This window comes from Apodemus sylvaticus, chromosome 4 (assembly GCF_947179515.1).
Source record: "Apodemus sylvaticus chromosome 4, mApoSyl1.1, whole genome shotgun sequence".
In the NCBI taxonomy this organism is placed as follows: domain Eukaryota; kingdom Metazoa; phylum Chordata; class Mammalia; order Rodentia; family Muridae; genus Apodemus; species Apodemus sylvaticus.
In genome coordinates this window covers 137,049,963-137,073,730 of record NC_067475.1, presented here as the reverse complement: position 1 = coordinate 137,073,730, position 23,768 = coordinate 137,049,963, and the positions used below count along the sequence as shown (strand labels likewise).

The 23,768-nt window shown below is 48.5% G+C and overlaps 1 protein-coding gene across 1 annotated transcript in view; it reads right to left on the bottom strand.

Moving 5' to 3' along the window:
- Nucleotides 1-23,554, bottom strand: part of Gnb4 (G protein subunit beta 4) — a 39,530-nt gene extending 15,976 nt beyond the window's left edge. The window contains exons 1-5 of the mRNA XM_052180660.1: nt 23,393-23,554; nt 10,982-11,077; nt 6,178-6,216; nt 4,187-4,293; nt 939-1,002 (exon numbers count right to left, since the gene is read on the bottom strand). Of these exons, the coding sequence (XP_052036620.1) occupies nt 939-1,002; nt 4,187-4,293; nt 6,178-6,216; nt 10,982-11,038 (267 nt within the window). The 5' untranslated portion in view covers nt 11,039-11,077; nt 23,393-23,554. The remainder of the gene's footprint in view (nt 1-938; nt 1,003-4,186; nt 4,294-6,177; nt 6,217-10,981; nt 11,078-23,392) is intronic.
- Nucleotides 23,555-23,768: the final 214 nt, after the last annotated feature.

Genomic DNA, 23,768 nt, shown 5'->3' with positions numbered 1-23,768 from the left:
TTCACTTTTTGTTTTAGGACAATGGATTTGAATGAGACTAGCTTAATACCAATTAGGATACAAACTTAGTTTCTTTTAAAGTCTCAGTCAGGCTGAGTGTGCAGCTCACTCGTAGGCAAGTTCCATAGTCTAAGCCTCAGCACTTCAGGAGCAAAGGGCTGACATTATTGTTCATTTTACCAAACACTGTTTTGACTGCTCAGTTACTGCTAATGTACAAATCTGACTTGCCCCCCAAATTTTTGATGTTACTCGCCAACTTGAATCAAGGATTCAAGGATTCTTTACTCTGGATACAGTTTTTTGAAAAAAAAAAAATCAAGATTTTCACTACTAGATCTCAACAAATTCAATGTGCCTATTGTTTTTAAGTCATCCAGAAAAAGAAAACAGACTCTAGAGTTCTTAGCCAAGGAAAAACTTTCCAGTAGCCACAGTAAGAAGCAAAACCATCACTGTTGTTTCATTCCAGGAATTGGGAATTTTAAAAGTTCTTGTTTATATAAAAGTGGCAATCTTCAAAAGCCAGGTGTGGTGTTGCGGGTCTATAAACTCAGCAGTGTGGAGGTAGAGGCAGGAGAATCAGGAGCTGAGGGCTAGCCTCAGCTACATTAAGTTCAAGCCTTGAACTCAATGTAGCTGAGGCTAGCCTGGGCTAAATAAGAGCCAGTGAAAAGGAAGAAAGAGGGGGGGGGGGAGAGGGGGGGAAGGGAGAAAGGGGGGAGAAAGGGAGTATGCAGGAAAAGAGAGATATCAAACACATACTGAAATTGTTCTTGCAGCAAAATAGTTCAACATTAAAAGCAAACATGTCATAAGAACTGGTCTGGATCTAGAATAAATTCATCTCAGAAAAGTTCCCCCCACCCCAGTAAGAAAGAACTGCTAGGCAGTAAACAAACACAAGATCATTTGAGAGAAAGATGAAGAGTTTCTACCTTATTCGTCGTATAGCTATCCCAAATAATTAATTTCCCATCTTGCGAGGCACTGACTAGCAGCCTAGAGGGAAAACACAAGAACAATTTGACACTGAGGGGGAGAGAAGAGTGAGTTTTATCATGAGTTTAATGCATTTTATCTCTCAAGGACACTTCAGAAGAAAAACTACTTTTTCTAATACGGTGTGCTGAGTAAAACTGTTCTCCCAACTCTTGAAACCTTACGCCCCATGCCAAACACTTGAAGCAGCCGACGCAAAGGCCACATGTGGGCCCTGCCTTGTCAGTTCTGGACCCTGTGCTCACTGGAGTTTTGTTCTGCTCTGGAATTTGCTTTTTCATCGCATATGAAATGTAAAAGATACAAAAGAGGTACAATTCCAAAGACCTGCAGGCGAAGGTTTTGATCTGGCCGTGTTTACAGAGGGGAGGTCCACAGGTGGGCTGCGGGGACCAAGGGAAACTTAGAAGCCGCCTGCAGCCTCCTGTGCAGGCCCAAGTCCAGACCCACCAGTTACTCAGTGGAATGTGCAGGAAGAGGGGGCAGATTCCTGGGTGACATTGTGTTCTTGAGAAAAATTTTAAGAAAAAAATCATTAACACTGCTTCAGTAATTAATATGGAGTTAAAAGTCTGCGGTAGCAAGACGGTATTTTTTAAAATTTTTTAAATCAAGTATTTTTGTGTATGTGGAGATCAGAGGCCAACCTGGAGGGGCCTGGTCTCTCCTTGTGGGTTCTGGGGAGCAATTTTTTTTTCCCCCGAGACAGGGTTTCTCTGTAAAGCCCTGGCTGTCCTGGAACTCACTCTGTAGACCCGGCTGGCCTGGAACTCAGAAATCTGCCTGCCTCTGCCTCCCAGAGTGCTGGGACTACAGGCGTGCACCGCCACTGCCCTGCTATTTTTATCTTAAAATTAAAAACAAAAATCTTCCTTAGCTTTATGTTAGTTGTTAATGATATAATTGTATCTACCCCCTTCTCAGAGGCACACACAGGAGGGCATAGATGATAGTGTGCATGTGCTAGGCTGTGGAAGTAAATGCGGTATTGACCTGTCGTGCCTGCTGGTGTGCATCTTTAAAACCAGCACCTGGAAGGCAGAGGCAGGCAGATCTCTATGAGGTCCAGAGTAGCCTGGTCTACAAAACGAGTCCCAGGACAGCCAGGGCTAACCTGTCTCTCCCCCGCCCCCCAAAAAAGTATTCAATCAAAACACCCCCCCAAAAAAGTATTCAATCAAAACACTCCGTCTGTATAACTCAATCCTTTGTGGACTTAGTTGATAAATTAGAATGGCATCCATAATTCAGACACAGACATACCTAAGTATTTGCTTCTTAACTGGTATCTTAATATTAATAAACAGCAACCGTGTTTTGGTCAGGAATGGTGAGCATGTCTCATCAGGTCCAAAGGAAACTCCATTTTCCCAAACTCCAAAAGGCAGAAGGGACAGATGCCCATCTGTGGTGCCTATTAGCACACCAAAGCCTGAGCTGGCCACTGGGATTCCCTCAGGATCACAAGTACCTGTCACACAGTTCAGAGTCCATGCTAGCCCCTTCCAAGCTCTTCCCTACCCCAAACTCCCAGCCCTCAGCCACCCATTCCCCTTATCACCCCGTGTTCCCTGCTTTCTCTCTCTCCTCTCTGCCTCTTCTTCCCCATCTCTCATCTCTCTGCTCTGCTCCTGCTCTCATGGCCAGGTCCAATCTGTTTCTCCCTCCCTGCTCTGGATTCTTCCAGATGCATTTTGTGGTTTTTAACCATACCATGCAGCAGGGATGCCATCAGTTTACACGTGCCTATAATTCTCCCACTCAGGAGTCTGAGTCTGGAGGATTCTGATATTGAGGCTACTTGGGGGCTACTTAGCAATGATCTGTCTCAAAAGAAACAACTCCACCCAGAACAAAATAGTTTTGACATATTAAAAAGCACATCATAACACTCCTCTGTAAAGATGGGTGTAGGAGACACTTAAAAGAATTGCTGTTAAAAAGATTTACTAATCTGCTTAGAAGACACGAAATCACACAAGGTAGAATTTAGTCAAAGGAATGCTACTCTGAAAATACCCCAGAGGGGGCTGCTATGCCGGCCAGCCCTGTTAGACATAAATGAAATTTAAGATCTTAGGATATAAAGGTTATTCTCCTCAAGAAAGGAGACAACCCTGATTTACAACCAGCCATTAGGTCAGCTCCACATCAAAGAACAATCCTCTGACAGGCCGCAGGGGGCAGCACAGGGTCACAGCCAAAGTGACATGCCACAGAACCCCCCAGTTCTTGAGAAAGGCATAATTCTGCCAAGTGGGCACTATGACCCAGGCAACAACTATTTGACAAAGCATACGGTGGTATACACGAAATAATTCTAGCAACATGCATAATCTCGGCTGGGCAAATGTCTCATCTGCCTGAACAGCCAGACTTGTAGTTCAAAGTGTAACCTGGGGCCAGACCTGACGAGATTTAAGAGCCCAGCACCTGTGGAATGCACAACCCTAAGGCATGTCTAAGTTAGTGAAATCTTCGACAGAAAGATATGTGCTATTTTAAAGAGTTTCTTTCTTTATTAATCTCTAAGTGTGCTGAGTGAGTTCTCAGCATTAATTCTACAACAAAGAAAGAAATCCTCAAGATAGTTTCCACACAGGTCACTAGACAAAGACCTTTCTGAGAAACAACTTTATTTTTCTTTTCTTTTTTTTTTTTTTTTCAAGACAGGGTTTCTCTGTGTAGCCCTGGCTGTCCTAGAACTCACAAATCCACCTGTCTCTGCCTCCCAAGTGCTGGGTTTAAAGGCGTGCGCCACCACTGCCCACCCAAATTTATTTTTCATACTAGAAACTTTACAAGTATTTATAAGCAGTAGTAGTATTGTGTGTGTCTATTTATGGGCACACTTGTGGGGATCAGAGGACAACCTGCCAGGCAAACCTTTATTCAAGAAGCCATCTTGCATGCCCTACAATTTGTGTAAACTTCAAGGCTGAGGACAGAGTGACTAGCCTAGCAAGAAGGAGCCTCTGAGTTTGATCTGACACCTGAGCAGACAGCTCTAGACGTCTGAAGAGTCCATGGATATCTCAGTGCAATGAACAGTTCATGGTTGACGCATTTAATACAAAACTGCACAAATAAGATTTGGATGAACAAAGGAAATGCAAATAATAGTTCTTAATGAAAAAAACAAACGAACAACTTCTGTGGGAGTTTAGCAGAGACGGCCACCAACCTGGAATCGTATCCCCAGTGCATGGCGTAGATCTTAGCGAGGTGACCCCGCAGTGTGCGCCTTGTCCGCATCTGTATTCGGCCCACGGAGTCCATATTAGACGTGATCTTTGGAAAGTGACAATGACATTATTCTTTGGCTTAGACAAGTTCATAGATAAGAAGCAGAAACCAAGTCCTAGCACCCGAAGGTGACTCAGTACAGAGTGTAACAGAACTGCCGTGGCGTGTTTGTTCAGTCCGTGAAAAGCGTGATTAACTCAGGTCACCCTTGGGCGCTCTGTAGGGTGATGCTTTTCCAGATGAGGAGCTAAAGGCAGCACACAGACTTCCAGATCAAGACACCTGCAGCTGCAGGGAAGGAGGGGACAGGAAGGACAGACGGATGGACAGACAGATGGCGAGCAGGGAAGCTGCAGAACTACATCAAGACCTGTCTGCAGTGTACAGCAGCTTGCAAGACTGTGAGTGCTTTAAATGTTTTACCTGTGCGAGTGCATGTGCATGCATGTGTGTGTGTGTGTGTGTGTGTGTGTGTGTGAGAGAGAGAGAGAGAGAGAGAGAGAGAGAGAGAGAGAGAGAGAGACAGACACAGAGAAAGACAGACATAGAGAGAGACAGACAGACAGACATGTTGAGGTCAGAAGACGCCTATGTGGAACCTATTCTCTCCTTCCACTTTACCCGAATGCTGGGGGTGGAACTGGGGTCTTCAGGCTTACGTGGCGATGCCTGGCCCGAAGCCATATTGCCAGCCCCATATCGAATAGTTCATACAGAACTAGAACAGAGATGGCTTGGCTATCTCAACACGCAGCAATGACAAACACTGGAAACTCATTACCCGAGCTGATACCCTGCTCACATACCCAGCTGTCAGTGAACCGACAAACATGGGTACTTATGATGCTCTGATAGGAAAAACAGTGTGACAGCCACAGAGGGAGCCCTGAAATAAGTGACTACAGAAGAAAGCATTTGTAGTTTTCTATAAGAAAGCCATGAGACTGGAAAGATGGAACAGTACTGGCTGCTAGCCAGGCAGTGGTGGCGCACGCCTGTAATCCCAGCACTTGGGAGGCAGAGGCAGACGGATTTCTGAGTTCGAGGTCAGTCTGGTCTACAGAGTGAGTTCTAGGACAGCCGGGGCTACACAGAAAAACCCTGTCTCGGAAAAAAAAAAAAAAAAACAAACAACAAACCCAAAAAACCAAAAAACCAAACCAAACCAAAACAAAGAGTACTGGCTGCTGTCCCAGAGGATGCAGGTTCAATTCCCAGCACCCACATGACAGTTTATAGCCATCCAGTTCCAGGGGATCTGGCTCTTTCCTCTGGCCTCTGAGGGCATTGATGTACCTGTAAGCAAAATACCCACACATACAAAATTTAACAAAAAATTTAAAATTGTTTAACAATGGGAAAAGAAAGGCAGTTTCAGCGTGCGGGGAAGGGAGTCTGGCCGAGAGGCAACCAGGGACGGTGGTTCCGGGGAATGCGGGAACACTCTGTCTGGAGCCTGCCTGGGTCCCTGCTACCTACCAGTCAGGATGGAAAGGTGAGTTCAGGGCACGAGTCATAAAAACCGAGGACAGGGATCTCATCGAGGGGCGTGGCTCTTTGGGGTGGTGCGGGCACTAGGACTAGAGGTCAAAAGAGCTCCACCCTGAGTTCAGTGGGGCCCGTGAGCGGGCATCTTTTGGAGTCATAAATAAAATTCTGAGTTTTACAAAACCTTCCTAAAATTTCCCATTTTTTTTTTTAAAACAAAGCTTAATCAGACTATACCAAAAGGATTCAGAAAGTGCTTAAAGGTGGGCGTCAACAAGATGTCTCTGCACGTCCCCACAGTGCTGTCTGCCTCACAGACTCCTATTTCAGCAGCGTGTCTGTGGACGGCGTCTTCAGTAACAACAGTGTGGACATCAACTGTACTGTGATGCTTCGTGTGAACTGTTGACATGAACGGGGACGGACACACACACGCTTTACCTGAACCAGTGTGGCATCGTTGCTGGCCTTCCGAGCATCCTAGAGCAAAGAGGGGTGGTGACACGTTAGGACAGGACCAGACAGGCTCTACTTACTGAAAATTAACCCTCACCTTACCACGTCATCTTTAAGTAGACTTTACCCAACATGAAGGGAGCTTTTTTTTTTTAAAACATTATTTTGTAGTTTTCTTTTCTTTTCTTTCTGGATTTTTTTATTGATATATTTTTTATTTACGTTTCAAATAATTTCCCCTTTTCTGGGTCCCCACTCCCCACAAGTCCCATAAGCCCTCTTCCCTCCCCCTGTTCCTCCATCTACCCCTTCCTGCTTCCCTGTTTTAGAATTCCCCTATACTCTTGCACTGAGTCTTTCCAGAACCAGGGGCCACTTGAAGGGAGTCGTTTTAAGGGGACACAATTTATTGATGTTTCTGTATATTCAGAATGGTATGTCTAGGACATGCCTTCCCTGTCTATCTGGTAGAAACTCCATGTGTGAAGGAAGCGGTGCCTCCGTTTCAGGTCGACAGCTCTACCGGATGACTTTTTAGCTTTTATCTACTAGCTCAGACTTTTGGACCCAAATGGCTTCTGCTTTTCAGTTACCACAAAGCAGGTGTGTTCCCATGCTTTCCAATCTTTCAGGAATTCTACCTGTTGCTGTTCAGAGCGGCTGCACTCTGCATGTTCTCACATTCCGACCAGGACTGGCCAGAGCTTCAGTACCTTAGCATGTTGGTATCACTGCGAACTCTTCTAATGCTCTGTGCGCTTAGTTGCAGCCATCTTAACTGTGCAGTACCGCACTGTGGCTTGGCTTTATACTGAGAATCTTTCCATGCACTTCCTGTGTGTGTGTGTGTGTACACAGCTGGTGTACATCTGTGTTTGTGTTTGTCTCTGAGTGTACTCTGTGCGTGTGTGTCTGTGTATCTGTGTATTTCTATGTCTTTGAAATGATCTCTAGTCAAAGCTTTTGCCAACTTTTAGATCAGGTTGTTTTTTTTTGTTGTTGTTGTTATATCCAGATGTAGTAGTCCTTTACATTGAATTGCCTGCAGAGTATTAAGTCCCAGGAGCTGGAGTTACAGGTGAGTTGTGAGTCTCCTCGTGTGAGTGCTGGGAACTGAACTTGGGTCCTCTGTATAAGCTTTAAATAATTTTATTTGATGAGATACAACTTCCTGGTTGTTTTTAAAGACTTATTTACTCAAAAAGTGAATCATGGTATACACTCACTAATAAGTGGATATTAACCTAGAAACCTGGAATACCCCAAACATAATCCACACATCAAATGAGGTACAAGAAGAAAGGAAGAGTGGCCCCTTGTTCTGGAAAGACTCAGTGAAGCAGTATTTGGCAAAACCAGAACGGGGAAGTGGGAAGGGGTGGGTGGGAGGACAGGGGGAGAGAAGGGGGCTTACAGGACTTTCGGGGAGTGTGGGGCTAGAAAAGGGGAAATCATTTGAAATGTAAATAAAAAATATATCGAATAAAAAAAAGACTTATTTATTATCATATGTAAGTGATCAAATTTAACACACCAGAAGAGGGCGTCAGATCTCATTACGGATGGTTGTGAGCCACCATGTAGTCGCTGGGATTTGAACTCAGGACCTTCAGAAGAACAGTCAGTGTTCTTAACCGCTGAGCCATCTCCAGCCCTTCCTGTTTTGTTTTGTTTTGTTTTCTTTTTTTTTTTTGCTTTTGTTTTTGTGTTTCTGCTGTCATATTTAACTGTGAGGAGTTAAAGTCCTGAAGGAATGTTTATTATTGACATGAACAACACCAGGCCTCAGAGCCACAGAACGGCAAGGCCTTCCCTGGTTCAGGCTCAGAGGACTGGTCCAGCCTTCCTCCTGGTCTTAGTGTGGGAGTTGACCTTTGCCTAAAACCAGTGTGGGAAAACAATCAACCACAGCCTCCTGCTCCTGGCGTCTACAGCCCGAGATGGCTCCCCTACAGAGACCTCCTCCTGAGCTCAGCCACCCACCTTGGTGCTGGGTAAGTAGCTCAGTTTCCAGGCTGCTGCAGATGTGCCCAGAGGAGCATGCAGCCCTCCTGATCCCATCCCTTTCTGTGAGTATGCTTTTAAATTTCTGTCACCCGGTTACGTCAGTCCCCAGGCTGTGAGGGTCATGACAACTATTTCCTAACCTGAGGTCACGGAGATCTACCAGGTTACCTTCCGAGAATTTTACATCTTACAGTTGTTTCAAATTTTACTTGTTTTGTGTCTAGAAGTGTCCTGTCTGAATGTGACTGTATACCGTGTGCATGCCAGGTGCCTGCAGAGGAAAAGAGGGCGTGGATGCCCTGGAAATGGAGTGAAAGATGGTTGTGAGCTATCTGTGGGTGCCAGGAACTGAACTCAGGTCTCATGGAAGAGCAACCAGTGCTTGTAACTTCTGGGCCATGTTTCCGGCCTCAGAGAACTAAAATGCAAGCATGCTGTGTTCAGGCAACTGTTGCGGTTACCGTTAAAAGCACATTAAGTATGTAGGTCCAGAGTGCAGACATTTATTATTATTATTATTGTTGTTGTTGTTGTTGTTATTGTTGTTGTTGTTGTTGTTGTTATTGGTGCTGGGATTAAGCTCAGAGCTTTGCACATACCAAACACTGGCTGAGCTATTACACCATACCCGTGGGTACAGAAAAACAGCCTTCTCTGTTAATGGCAGCACGATTTCAGTGCCTGGGGGAGCACTTTCTGTCGGCGCTCTTCATCCTCGTGTGTTCACCTCCTCCTTTCCCACAGCACCCCGTAAAGACTATTCTTTGCTGTCACGATGTCCTGAGCAGTGACCTTCTACTGATGTGGCCCTTTAATACCGTTCCTCATGCCAAGGTGACCACCACCCATAAAATGATTTTCGTTGCTACTTCATAATTGTAATCTTGCTACTGTTATGAATCGTAAACATCTGTGATTTCTGGTGATCTTAGGCAAGCCCTCTGAAAGGGTCATTTAAGCCCCAAAAGGGACTGCAGCCCGCAGCGAACAACTGCTGGTCTTGAAATAGCCAATTACCCATATTGGCAAGGGCCCCCGACTATATTCCAGGTTTTCAGGGGGTTTTCTTTGTGTGATGGTTTGCATAGGTTTGGCCCTCACAGACTCCTGTGTTTGAATGCTTGGCCAACAGGGCATCCCTGGAAGGACAGGCTCGTGTGTGTGCGTGTGTGCGTGCGTGCGTGCGTGTGTGTGTGTGTGTGTGAAGAGTGCCTCCTCCTGGCTGTCTGCTGAGGTCAGTTTCCTGATCTCCTTCTGATCAAGATGTAGACCTCTTGGCTGCTTTTCCAGCACCCTGTCTGTCTGTCTGTCTGTATGCTGCTGTGCTTCCTGCTGTGACAATGGACGTCCAGGACCTCTGAACCTGTAAGCCAGCCTCAGTGAAATGTTTGCCTTTGTAAGCATTTCTTTGGTCACGGTGTCTCTTCACAGCAGTGAAACCCTGCACGATACTTGTCAATGGTTTTCATGGTTACTTTTCTCTGTGAAGAGGCAGCTGGGCTCCTCATGGCCCGGCGTCCTTCCTCCGCCTGCTGCCCGGAGGCTTTTACTCTTGTACGTTCATTTCTGGCTGTATTCCCCTGATACTCCCCGGTGCCTGAGAGCCAGTGTCTGCCCCACTGCTGCCTCAGGGCTCCTACCTTCTTGTGACTTAGAGGCCCCTCCCGCAGCCCCTGCCCACAAGCACTCCACAGTCCTTCCCTTGGTAGAATGATCCAAAAATCCAAGTATCGTTTTTGTTTGTTTGTGAGGTAGACCAGGCAGGCCTGTAAGACAGTATGTAGACCAGGCTGGCCTTGAATTCAAGATTCTCCTGCCTAAGGCTCAGCAGAACACTGTGAGCACTGGCCTGTGCCACCACGGGCAGCCTTCAACGTGGTTTTCCGTTTATCTGTTCCTTCTTGGCTGTGTATTTCAACTGACTGAAACGTACCACATCTGTCGTTTACTGTTTACGTTTAACTGTTGTACATCTGTACAGCCTAGTTCTGTTTCCTCACATTGTAACAGCTGCCTCATGCCTCCCAGCCAGCATCTCTGAGTCTCAGGGCATGAAGAGAATCTTCAAACGTTTTCCACTGGCACAGGACAGCAGTGGGTTCCATCACAACACCTTCATCTGGGCAGATGATGATCTGGTACTATACCCCCAGCGGCCTTCGTGATTTCTCTCACAGATGAGAGAAATCCTAGATGAGGAGCCGCCATCACCCTTGTCTCTCAGCTACATCAGACATTCTACTTTGTATCAATGTTTACCATGTTACTGTGTGTGTGTGTGTGTGTGCATGCTCACCACTGCATGTATGTGGAGGTCAGAGGGCAGTTTTCAGGAGTCTGCTCTTTCCTTCTACGTGTGGGTCCCAGGGATGGAACCGGGGTCGGCAGGCTTGGCAGCAAGCACCCTCGCCCTCTGAGGCATCTCCACAGCCCTAGGAATTCCACCCACTGTGCCTTTGCCAGCGAGGGTGGCTGTTTGGAATGATTTTGGGAGCATTCTACAGAAGCACGACGAAAACAACCATTTCTGTACCGTCTCCTCGAGTCAGTGTCCTACCTCCCTCAGACTGGCTTTTCACCTTCCTATCTTCCAAAGGATAACCTTGGACTCCAGACCTTCCTGTCTCACAGCTAGCTCAGGCTGCCCACGTCTAGCCTCACAGAATGATTTATTATGTAGCGACTGATAAACTAATGAATGGTGATAACTCATGAACGGAGTCCACACACTGCCTAACTGACTAACCTACTCGGCGAAGCGTCAGCGTGGTGCGTCTCCTACCTGGATCTGATTCCGAAGCTGTTCAGCCTCCTGCCTCAGCTGCTCCAGCTCACTCATCCTGCGTGGCAGTTTCCCTCAGGAGTCTCAAGGGAAGAGCTGAGGGGGGAGGGAAGAGTCAATCTTCATCCGTATTTTAATCTACAGTAAAGCGCTGACAGTTTGCTTTTTAGTCCTTCCAAATATAAAGGAAACAACCTGTGTTGCAGGAACTCAACGCTGCGTAGTGGATACACATCTAGATCATTTATAGAGTGACTTTATGCAGGAGTGTGACATGAAAGTTGTCATACCAACATGGAGTCACGCCTTCCACAGCAGGGGTGCCTGTCCACACCAGTGCATGCCAGGGAAGGGATACTCAGAAACACACACACACAGGCCCAGGAAGGGTTACACAGGAATTGTTGTGGTATCCTACATGTAGTGGCTATTCCCAGTTGTCAACTTGACTATTTCTGGGCCACACCCTCTGCTGGAGACCTGCATAAGGACATTGGAAGAAAGAAGATTCTCTCTCTTTTCCTTGCCTGCTTGCCTTGTGGGACTGAGTAACTGCTAGATCCTTGGACTTCCATCCACAGCTGCTGCTGACCATTATTAGGAGTTGGACTACAGACTGTAAATCTTAACAAATTCCCTTACTGTATAGCGACGACCCATACTTTCTGTGACTCTAGAGAACCCTGACTAGTACACCACATAAGCAAGCCACTTGCTTGTAGACAGCTCCCCTGAGAGCCAGCACCGGCTCCCAGCACAGCCAGGTAGGCAGTAGTCTTTGTCTCCAAACAGCTTAGATCCATAGACATCCTTCTTTAGTTTCCTCCCTCCTTTTCCATCTTTTATTTCCTTTCTCCCCTTTCCTTTTGAGACAAGGTTTCTCTCTGGAGCCCTGGTGGACCTAGAACTCATATAGACCAGGCTGGCCTTGAACTCAGAGATCCACCTGCCCCTAGTTCCCCGAGTGATGCGGGGGAAAAAAAAATCATGCACCACCACCACGCCCCCTTCCTGTGCTCTCATCCCAACACCCTCAGATGCACACCCGGTGCCCTAGACACCTACCACCTGCTATTCTAGAAAAGTCTGTGTTAGGGAGTGTCAGGTCCAGAAGAAACTCGGGGGAGTGGGGGGGAATTGCTAGCTGTACTGCCTATTAGCATGCCAGAGCACACGTGTGCAAGCCTCCAGGCTCGTGGGGACCTGTGGCACCTCTCACGCCCCACCCCCTCACCCCCAAACTCCAGCTCACGGGTTCCCTCCTCACAGCTTCTCATGCCTACACAAGCCTTTGGCCATGAGTGTCCGGGTCCTTCTGGCCCTCTCCTCTTCGCTTTCTCTTGTCTTTCCCTCTTGCTCCCCCACCCCCACCCCAAGTTCAGTCTGCCATCCATGTTTAGTCTACTGTGTTCTCTCCTTGCCCTGGATTCCTCCAGAGGCCTCCGTCTGGAGTCTCCCTCATATCTATGGTAAAAACTCCCTCTTCAACCGCACCTTACAGCGGCCATGTTCTTAATTTATCCATCTGGTGCTGAAACCCACTCTATACAGAGAGCTGATCTTTCTGTCACTCATTCCAGGTCAGCAAGGGTCACAAGATGAGGGAGAGATCTTGAGATGAAGATTGAGATTTCAGACCAAACCACAGAGAACTGCTAACAGACAGGTCCAGGGAGAGGCTGGCTTGGGAGATTTTGTTTTGAAATACGGTCCCACTATGTAAGTCAGGTTGGCTTCAAACTCAGAGACCAACCTGACTTTGCCCCCCAAGTACTGAGATGAAGGTGTATGCACACCACACCCAGCCAGAGCCCGGTTGAATGGGTCCCCTGCCCCCACCTCCCAAGTGCTAGGAGGTCAAGGATGAGGCTAAGGGTGAGAAGAGCCCATGAGTCTACCTGGGCTCTGTATTCTAATGCTCGCTCCCCAGTTGGTAGAACTGTGTAGGAAGGTTAGGAGGTGTGGCCTTGTTGGAAGAGGTGTGTCACAGGAGGCGTGGCCTTGTTAGAGGAGGTGTGTCAAGGAGGCGTGGCCTTGTTGGAGGAGGTGTGTCACAGGAGGCGTGGCCTTGTTGGAGGAGGTGCGTGACTGGGAGTGGGGCTTTGAGGTTTCCAAAGCCCATGCCAGGCTCAGTCTGTATTCTCTGCCTCAAATCTGAGGATCAGGATGTAAGCTCTGAGCTACTGCTCCAGCACCGCCGGCCCGCCACTGTGCTCCCCACCACGATGGTCACAGAATCACCTGAAACTGTGAGCAAGCCCCCAGTTAATGTTTCCTTTTATAAACTGCCTTGGTCACAGTGTCCTTTCACAAGACAGTAGTAACTAAGACAAGAGGTGTGGGTCCAAGCCCCCAGCTTGGACCGCTTTGCAGGCAACTCAACGTAATATTCCAAAGCTGATCTCCACGAACTCTCCCGTAGTTCAGTAAATAGTCGTTCTATCGCTGTAACTGAGTTAAAACAAAATAAAACAAAAACAACAACACCCTGGGAATCACTCATTTCCATTTCTCTCAGACCTTCCCATCTATTTCATTAGCGATCCTATCAGCTCTCCCAAGAGCTGATGGAGTCTGCCTGCCTATACTGCTATTGAATTTGGTCAAGTCTCCATCCTCTCTCACCTGACCTCTTCTGTCGTCAACTCTTCCCCAGTCATGTCTACAGCACACACTTTCAGAATATAAGTCCCACTTCTGTATTAGGTCCTGCAGTGTTTTCCACTCTCAAAATGAAGTTGAATCCCTTTCCTCCCCTCTGTCTGTGCACGTGGACGGACACACACATACACACTACTGCTTGGGATCAAGTGATCCCAGGTATATCTTACACTCTTCATCTAAATCATGAAGCTGATTTCGCAGACATGCAGAACTCACGAATTATGGGTCATGGTGGCTGCCGTGACGACTGTGACGGAAAGCCTGCTGGCCATACAGCATGCCGTGGGTCAGTCCCATCACGCAGCCCCTAGCAGGGTGATGTGTGTTGGGGATGAAGGGGTGAGGCCAATGCTGCAATAGAGACACTGGAAGGTAAAGATCTGGGCAATGCCCAGTTTGGTTTTTTTGGTATTTTTTGTTGTTGTTTTGGTTTGGTTTTTTTTTTCGAGACAGGGTTTCTCTGTGTAGCCCTAGCTCTCCTGGAACTCACTCTGTAGACCAGGCTGGCCTCGAACTCAGAAATCCGCCTGCCTCTGCCTCCCAAGAGCTGGGATTACAGGCATGCACCCAGCTTACATGTGCACATTTTCAAGTGTATGGGAATTATACTTATCCACTGTCCAATCTGATTCACTGAGGCAGGGTTTCTCAATCAGTTCCAGAGTTTACTGATATCTCTGGTCTTGGCAGCCAGGCCATTCTGAGGCTCCACTGACTATGCCTCCCGAGGCCGCCTCGCCCGCCCAGTGTTTCTGTGGGTTCTGGGGATGTGACGCCATGCATAGATAGCAAGCGTTTCAAACTCCAGACTCTCTCTCCAGGTCTCTCACACCTCTGTGTAAAAACACCAGAAATGCAGAGTGTCACCCCCAACGACTTTCCCAAATGAAGACACTACTCCAGATCAAACTGGAGCCGTGGATCACCACGAAGTGTAGACACGGCCCCGAGTCAATAGCACAACTGAGATTAATATTTTTTTTTAGAAAAGTAATTGATAAGCGTGGTGCTCTTTTGATGGCTACCAGCTAAATGCTTCAGCACTGAGCATCTGGTCCAGCCAACACGTTTCAGACAACTCTCACACCCTGAGAGCGTCACAGAGCCAGTCTCCTGTCAAGTACCTTAAACGCTGGGCTGCGCCAGGAACAAATACCAGAGGGTACCAGGGAGCCGCTGGATCCACACAGCTTAACTGATAATGCAAAAGCAACACAGCTGTGTCGTTCACATGTCCTCCTCACAGCATCCACAGAACTTCCACCAAAGGGAGGCATTCTGCAGTCTGTATAATGCCGTTGCTGTGTGAGTCAGGAGTCTGTCTGTCCATCTGTAAGTCCTCAGCTACTGAGAATCCATACGCATGCAAAGCTTGCATGAAAGATGCTAGTTACTGTGTGTGGGTGTGTGTGTGTGAATGGGTCGGTGTCCTCACGGATGCACAGGCGTGTAACATGTTCAGGTACATCTGCGTGTGCAGGCTCCAGGCTGGCACCCCGTGTTTGCCTCACTCACGCCCCACCTTATTTTTTGAGGCACAGGTTCTCCCTGAATCTGGTGCTTGCCTATTCAGTAGACTGAATACAGGTGCCTACACTGCCCAAAATACCCCAAAATGTGCCTGTGTGGGACAGCAATGCACACAGGTAGGAATGACAATCCCTGCGGTAGCTCATAAGCGAATACCCACTGGGCAGCCCTCAGGGCAGCACCAGGCTGGGCAGAGCACACTAGAGACCTCTGCTGACAAAGCTCAGCTTCCTAAAAGAACCGTCTAGCATGTTCTACTTAAAGATAGTACGTGCTACGTAGCCCAGGTTAGCCTTAAGCCTTATGAGTGCCGAGTTCTCAAACATACGACCATGCCTGACTTTACCACGTTCTATTTACCTTATAGAACTCTAGAATAAAAATGGGCTACTCTAAACCTTAACTACTCTTATTAAGTTGTTGCACCTGCCAGTTTCCGAGAACTGGCCTGAGTTCTAAGTTCATATTACCACACAGTGCAAACCCAATATTCCCACTAAGTCCTAGACAAAGCTTTTTTGTGAGAAACTCATAAAAATTAGGGGAAGGGCCTGGGGATGTGGCTCGGGAATTAAGAGCACATGCACTCACACCATACAAATAAATCATCTTTATAAAAACATGTAGAGAGCCATGCCACCTGGCAGGAACTTGACATCGACCAATGAGAAGTTCCTTTCTCAGCCTTTGAGCGGGTACTCCTGTGTCAGCCATAATCCCCTCCACCTAGGGTGCTCAGACCAAGGTGAAGCCCGTTGTTCTTCAAGGACCTGCAGTTTCCTGAGAAACACTAGCCACCTGCAGAGCAATTGAACTGATTCTGCTGAGAAGCTTCCAGCCTTTTCCCCCTGCCTATATATATTGGGAGTTCTTGATTGAACTTTGAGCCCTTGAATAGCAGGTGTTGTCTTGGTCTCCAACTCTTTTTGCCGCCTTCCCATACATCCCCAGCTTCCCTTCCAGGTAACCCGTTCGATGTAACTGCGGGCAGTTACAAAAACAGGAGGAGACAAGCTCTGAGTCCAGTCATTACTAAACTGTAATATACGACATGGTGGGTTAGGCCTTTTAATACCAGCACTCGAGAAACAGAAACAGGTAGATCTCTGAGTTCAAGGCCATTCTGGTGTGCGCGCACACGCACACGCACGCGCGCGCACACACACACACACACACACACACACACACGTAATTCAGGCCCTGAAAGGTGGCTCAAAGAGTATGGGCACTTGCTGACAAGTCTGAGTTTGATCCCCGGGACCCTCACAGCAGAAGGAACCTAAAAATTGTCTCCTGACCTCTACACTGTGGTGTGTGTACACCTTTATGCAAACACACACACACACAAAGATAAATGTAGTAAAACATATATACGTGTATGTATACACACACAGACTCAGTCACGACTTGCTCTCTGACCACAGGGACCGATCTCCCTGTGTACCGAATGGAGACAGAATAGAATTATGTTGGTTTCTCTACAGCTGAAGTGTGACCTTTGTTCTAGCCCCTGAGTTCAATCCCTTAATGAGGGGCAAATCTTCATTTTATGTGAAGACTTCTCCAAAGCAGAACGAAGGGACTGCTCTGTGAGCACCTGGCAGGAAAGCTCTCCAGAATGCACACGGGAAGTGGTGTGCATGGGAAATGGCGCTGGGGACACTTGCTGGGAACCTACCAAGCATCTTTTGTTCATAAGTAGTGTACCAAAGGGAGCCGGCACCCATGACCCCCGCCACCCCCGCTGTCACCTCCCTCATCCTAAGCTCTCTCTCTCTCTACAATCTAACCACCAATCATTTCCTTTCCATCTTTCTGATCAGATTAGGACTAACAAGGGGGCTTGCCTAAGGTTAAGATTTTCTCTTCATATTTTATTTTTCTCTTTCCTTCTTGAGACAGGGTCCCACTGTACAACCTCATATCACAGAGCCCCACCCACCTCTGTTGGGATAATCTCTGTGCATTCTATAAGAAGCATTGCCTGTCTCAGGGTTCTGTAAATACCTTCTGATTGGTTTAATGAAGAGCTGAGCAGGCCAGAGCGAAGTGGGACAGGATAGGTCGAACATCCGGGCAGAGCCGGGAACTCTGGGAAAGAGTCAGAGGCAGGGGATTCGACAGCCAGACGTGGAGGAAGAAACAGGTGAGGAGAGGTGACTAAAAAGCCATGGGCAGGGCAGGGCAGAGCAGAGCAGGGGGTTGGGTTTATTGTGGTGAAATAGCTGGGACTCTCCCAAGCTTTCCTAATTATTAAAGTCTGTGTGTCATTCCTTGGGGGTCTGGCGGGCCGAGATAATCCGGGAGGTACAGCTCTGCCTCCTGAGTACCGGGATTAAAGATGTGTGGTACCACATCTGGCCCATAAAATTAGACATTTCAAACGGGCTTTTTTTTTTGATCTTATATAGCCCTGCCTGGCCTCTAGCTTCCTGAATAGCCAAGGATGATTTTGAACTCCTGACCCTCCGGCCTCTTCTAATAACATTCTGCTAGATCACGGGCATGGGCGATGGCACTTTCTTTTTAGGAGGATCAAACCCAGTACTCTGGACACACCAGACTACTGCTCTACCAGATGAGTCCCTGGTTTGGTGATTGATTAATTAATTAATTAATTAATTAATTAATTAATTAATTAATTTTTAAGAGAACCACCCAGGTGAGTTTTCCCATTTTAGTCTCTCTGGTGACCTATCCACTCCCACTTCTTGTCAGCATTATTCCACCAGGGGGCGGCAGAGAGAAAGGTAGCCATGCAAAGCGGCATTGGAAACCCTTTGGCTTCTACCAAAGCGTCTCTGTACTGCGTCTCTCCGGTCCATCTCAGAGATCATTCCTCAAATGCAACAGCTGGAAAATACCAGTGTTTACACTCGTTCCGCCAACCATATCCACCCATCCAGTATCGGTGCCAACCACGAACCAGGATGCCCCAGGTTCTGGAGGTGCTATTATCAAACACCATATTCTCATTGTCCCGGAGCTGTGCCGGTTAGTGTTGATAACCTGATATTCCAGAACCACCTGCGGATGGGCACGCCTCTGCGGACCATCCTGATCTCACCAACGGAGCTGGGGGAGCCGCTCGCCGAGGCGGCGCCATTTCCTCCCTGGGATCCTGGGCTATAAAGCAGAGGAAGCGAGGTAGCGGTCGCAGGCTTGCTCGCGCCCAGCTCTCTGCTTCTCTGCCGCCTGCGCGGGGTGAGCAGCTGCCGCAAGCTCCTGCCGCTGCGGCTTCTCCTACGAGACGGACTGTACCTTGAACTGTGAGCTGAAACACCACCTTTACATACACACACACACACACACACGCACACGCACATGCACACGCACACGCACACGCACACACACCCTAAGCTGCTTTTGTTAGAATATCTTATCACAGCAACAGGAGAAGCAACTCAGGCAGGCTCCGTTCTTAACTGCTTGGGAAATGAACTCAAAGCAAGAGCACAACAGCTCTCCTCCCAACTTTAACCACAGACAAGAACCGTGTAGGAAAACAGCCAAAGTTAGATCCCCGGCGACTAAGGAGGCTATTGTAAAATAAATTAATCTAAGTGAAGTTGACTGGAATCAGGAAATGAGGTGTGTCTTCAAAAGGGAAAGAAGCCAGGCGTGACCCATGCCATGCAACTCTGGCACTGAGTCAGAACAAACAGCTGCCACCAGTGGGAAGCCAGGCTGCATGCCACGGGAGCACCTCACCGGGAGCACCTCACCGGGAGCACCTCACAATGAGACTTAGTCTCAAAAGGTACAGTGACAGGACTGGGGATGGTAGGACGCTGGTCACATGCATAAGGCTGGGAGCTGGATTCAGGCAGAAGAAACAGGAAAACAAAACAACAAAAAAAGGAAGCTCTAAAGTGACCAACCTTGTTTGCAGATCAACAGGAAGAGAATGTGATGGTGGGGGTGGAGGGTGGAGGTGGAGGGTGGGTGCAGACAGGCGAGGCAGGTGCAGTGGTGGACTGTCTGTTTTCAGTATTACCTTGCTCTAAAGCACAAAATTCAAGGCTTATCTAGAGCTTCCCTGTGCCCGCTGTAGACTCAGCCGTGTGATTAAGGCACTGGCCACGTTCGTGACATTTCAGTGTCATCCTCGCCAGCCAGAGCTGGGAACTGTATGTATGTATGCTGGATGTATGTGCGAGTGTGTCCATGTTTATGTACGCCGTTGTGTTCACGTCTTAATCACAGGCTCATAATGATGCTATTTGCCCCAACCTAATGCTAGAGACTTTTTGTTGTTCCTCCCTTATTTCCTATCTCCCTTCCTTTCTCACAGGGCCTCACAGAGCCCAGGCTAGCCTAGAACTCGCAATGCAGTGACGGATGATACTGAACGTCTGAGCCTCTGCTCCACCTATCAAGTGCTGCCATTGCAGACACGTGCCACCACACCTGGTTATAAGGAGAGTGGGTAAAAGCCAGGGCTTGGCACACTAGGCCAGCCCCTACCAACCAAGCCCACACCCAGCCCTTGTTTCTTATTTGTTGCCTCTTCAGAGTAAAAACTGTACCTGCTAAAATACCAATACATTGACTCATTGTCTTTGTTACTGTTCTACTGCTGCAAAGAGACACCACAACCAAAGCAACTCTCATAAAAGGAAGCATTCAGCTGGGAGCCTGCTTACAGTTGCAGAGGACTAGGCCTCGATCAACACTCTTCACGGTGGGAAAGAGACGATGCAAGTCTGGAGCACTGACTGAGAACAGCACAGCCTGACCAGCAGGCAGGAGGCAGAACGAGACCCTGGGCCTCAGAGCCCGTCCTCAGTGCCACACCTGCTCCAACCAGGTCGCACCTCCTAATCCTTCCGGCACAGTATACCAGCTGGGAAATGGGCACTCCAACCCAGGAGCCTACGGGAGCCGTTCTCCTTCAAACGCCGACACTCATCTCCGTGAGACAAAACCAGGCAAGGAAAAGCTACCTGCAAAGATCCAACCTTTCTCCCCCAGCTGATTTTATCAAACATGGCCAGTCCTGTGTTCAAACCCTACCTGGTTCTTTTCCTTCTGGTGTTCATTATTCAATGTTTGTACTCCATTGTGGAGTTAAGGAAAAAAGAAAAAGCCCTAAAGCCTCCCTCCAGCTTGTTTTCGTTCACCGTTGTGTGTGTGGCTATGCAAACATGGGTGCTGGGTGCCCAAGGAAGTCATGTGTTGGGCCCCTGGTCCTAGAGTTCCAGACCACCTGTCTTGCATTTATTTATTGTCTTTCCCAGGACCTACAGGATGACTCAGCAGAGAAAGGCCCTTGTCAACAAGCGCAAAGACCCAAGTTTGACCCCCAGGGCCAAAGGACAGAGATGACTCCTGCAAGCTGTCCTGCCACAGGCTTGCATCCGCTCACATAAGAATGCACACACGTGCATATGCACACACACAGACACACACACAGACACACAGACATACAATGTAATGAAAGGGCTTTTGCTTTTTTGTTTTTTAATGGGCTTTTCCAGTTGGCTTGTCTGTCGCTATGCTAAACCACTGACCCAAAGCCATCTGGGGAGGAAAGGGTTGATCTGGCTTACATTTCCAGGTCACAGTCCTCATGGAGGGAGGGCAGGGTCAGAGCTCAAGCTGGAACTAACTAAAGGGGAAACCACAGAGGAACACTGGCTTGCTCCGCGGCCCCCTTCCAGCTGCCCCTCTCCTACAGCCCAGGCGACTGGCCTAGGATGGTGCCCACAATGGGCTGTGCCCCCTACATCATCAGAGATGGAGAAACTGTCCCACAGACACGTCCAAAGGCCGAAGCGAGATCAGCCTTTCTCAATGAAGATCAGAACTAGGTTGAAAAGTTTAGAGAGCTTAGATGTTCCGCTGTTACGAGAGCAGACGGTTACGAGAGCAGACGCGTGCAGTTCCCAACATCCAACTGCCTCCCAAAGACTCCTAATAACTCTACCTTCAGGGGGATCTGAAGCGCCTGCCTCTTCAGGCACTGGCACTAAGGTGCCCAGAAACACAAGTAATTTAAAATGACTTTAGTAAAAGCCAGGCACTGGTGACACATGCCTTTAATCCCAGCACTTCAGAAGCAGGCAGAGTCAGACAGATCTCTGTGATTTCCAGACCAGCTTGGTCTACAGAGGGAGTTCCAGGACAGCCAAAGCTACAGAGGGAAACCCTGTCTCAAAAAAAAAAAAAAAAAAAAAAAGAAAAGAAAGAAAGAAAAAAAGGAAACAGACAGACAGACAGACTAGGGCAGTAACTGAGGTAGATACCACGTTGAGAAAAATGTGTTTTCGGGTAGATACAACACCATATTTACACAACAACCTAAGGGAGCCACAGAAACAGACACTGAGAAGCTTCAGGGGAAAGGGAGGGTGGCACGGAAAGCAGAAGGAATATCAGAGAATTCCCACATTATAAAGCAGGTTGTTGGGAGACGGGCTTCCTCGCAGCCCAGGTTAGAGCCCCTCTCGTTCACCCCGGCCTGCCTCACGTGCTGGAGCTGGAATGGCAGGACAGGGCAGGGCACAGCACTTGCTCTTCAGTTTCCACCACTCCACCGCAGTGAGAGTTGTTTCTCTGGAGCCCATGTTAAAATAGAGGTTTTTGTCTGGAGGAACAGTTAAGCCACCACTACTTATTTAATGGCAATGAAATAACTATGTCCCAGAAAAAACGGGGCACCGACCCAGGGATGCCAGGGACTAATTGCCTCATGGGTGGCTATACAAGTGACACCAGTACCAATCACACCAGAGAAACCAGCCCAGGTTCCTGACATGTCAGGGGAATTCTATGTGTACATCAGCGAGGGCTGAGAGTCATTCCCAGAGTCTAGGACTAACTGAACGTGTTCTAGAGGAAAAGCGTACCCTCTAAGGACAGAGGGATCTTGCCCACAATCCATCTCGAGTTAACAGTTACAAGGCCACAGTGAGTCATTTAACATCGCCCTGCCTTTGAGAAGCGACCGAGAGATGACAGAACAGTATAGCTCACTGTCTCCTCCCCCCCACCCCCCAGGACAGAGCTTCAGGGAAACAATTTCTTTAATAAATCAGATTAAACTAGTCAGTAAGGCAAAAAAAGGGATAACCAAGCTACCAAACTTCAATAACACACCTGAAAGAAATCAGAGAATTCACTCACCAACAATAGTTGGTGATGGCGGAAAAAAAATGCCCAATACTTAGCTACCACTCTTAGTTTTGAAAGTGTCTCAGAATCTATTTTTAAAGAGTAAAAACACACGCTGATATGTTTATTCATAAACGACCAGCAACTCAGAACTGCTTCCTGTGTATTGCTCATGGGCTTAAGGCATGCAGTTAAACGAACCACAGCACGTAGAATCAGCGTCACGGTCTAATTACGTGTAGACACGAGAGGTCTGGCAATATTTATTAAATGACATTTTTAAAGTTTCTATTTCGGTTTCAAAATCACTAACAAACCCAAATGCAAAAGCAAAAGCCACCTTAAATTCTCTTAATCAAAATATTAAAATATACAGTAAACTCTCAGAACCAGCAATGAACGCTGGCAGAGACCAAATATTATACAGTTAGGTCCGACCCCTGTAAAAAAACAACCTCCCTCCCTCTCATATGAACGTGTGTCAGCCATCACATCCCGAAAGGCTGAAAAATATAAAAGGTCACCGTCTCAATTCGCGATATTGAAAGGGACTAATAATTACATTTCTGTCTTAAGGCAACTCCCTAGTAGGGTGCGGGTCCACAGCAGACTATAGTCTCACCTTTTTCGGAGAGATGGGGGGTGGGGTGGGGAAGGATGGGAGAGGAGTAGAGAAAACAAAATCACCCACAACTGGAAGTCTCTCAACTTTGAAAGAGCGGAAAGAGATGCAGGGAGAAGATGAGGAAAAAAAAAACCCAAAAACAAAAACCGCATTCACCAGTTCTAAACTTGCAAACATCCAAAATCCGTTATCACACCCCTCTTCCCCCTTAAAAATAACCAAGCCTTGGGGACATAGTATCTGTCCAAAAACAACAACCCGAGGCTCCAGCAGCCCGTGGAGAACTTGGTGGCGGGGGTCGGGGGTGGGGTCCATGCTCTGCAGCTACCGTCCTCTGGGCTCCCCGGTGGCCGCACCCTCGGGCCGTCCCGGGCCTCGCCGAGCGCAGGGGAGAGCCCGCGTCCACACGGAGCCCAGCGCCGGCCACCCGCGTCCACACGGAGACCCGCCGCCGGCCGCCCGCGCTGGCCACCTACCTGGAGCCCGGCCGCCACCACCGCGCTGCTGCTGGGCGCCCGGCTGCGGGTCGCGAACCACTAGCAGGCTCCGCCACACAAGAAGGCGACCACACCCAGAGAGAGCCCTAGCACGCCGGACGGGGCGGGGACCGGCGCGCGGGGCGGGGGCGAGGGCGGGGGCGCGCGAGGCCGGGGAGAGGGTCTGGGAACGCGCCGAGACAGCAGCGCGCGTAGCTCGGGTCGGGGCTGGCGGGAGCGAGCGCGGTCCGGGCGGGGGGCGCTCCAGGGGCTCGGAGAACCCAGAGCGCGCTTGGCCTGGGTGGCGGCTGATTGGCGCACGCAGGGCCAGGGGCGCGTGTGTCTTGGGGAGAGAGCTGGCGGGGGCGCGCGTGGC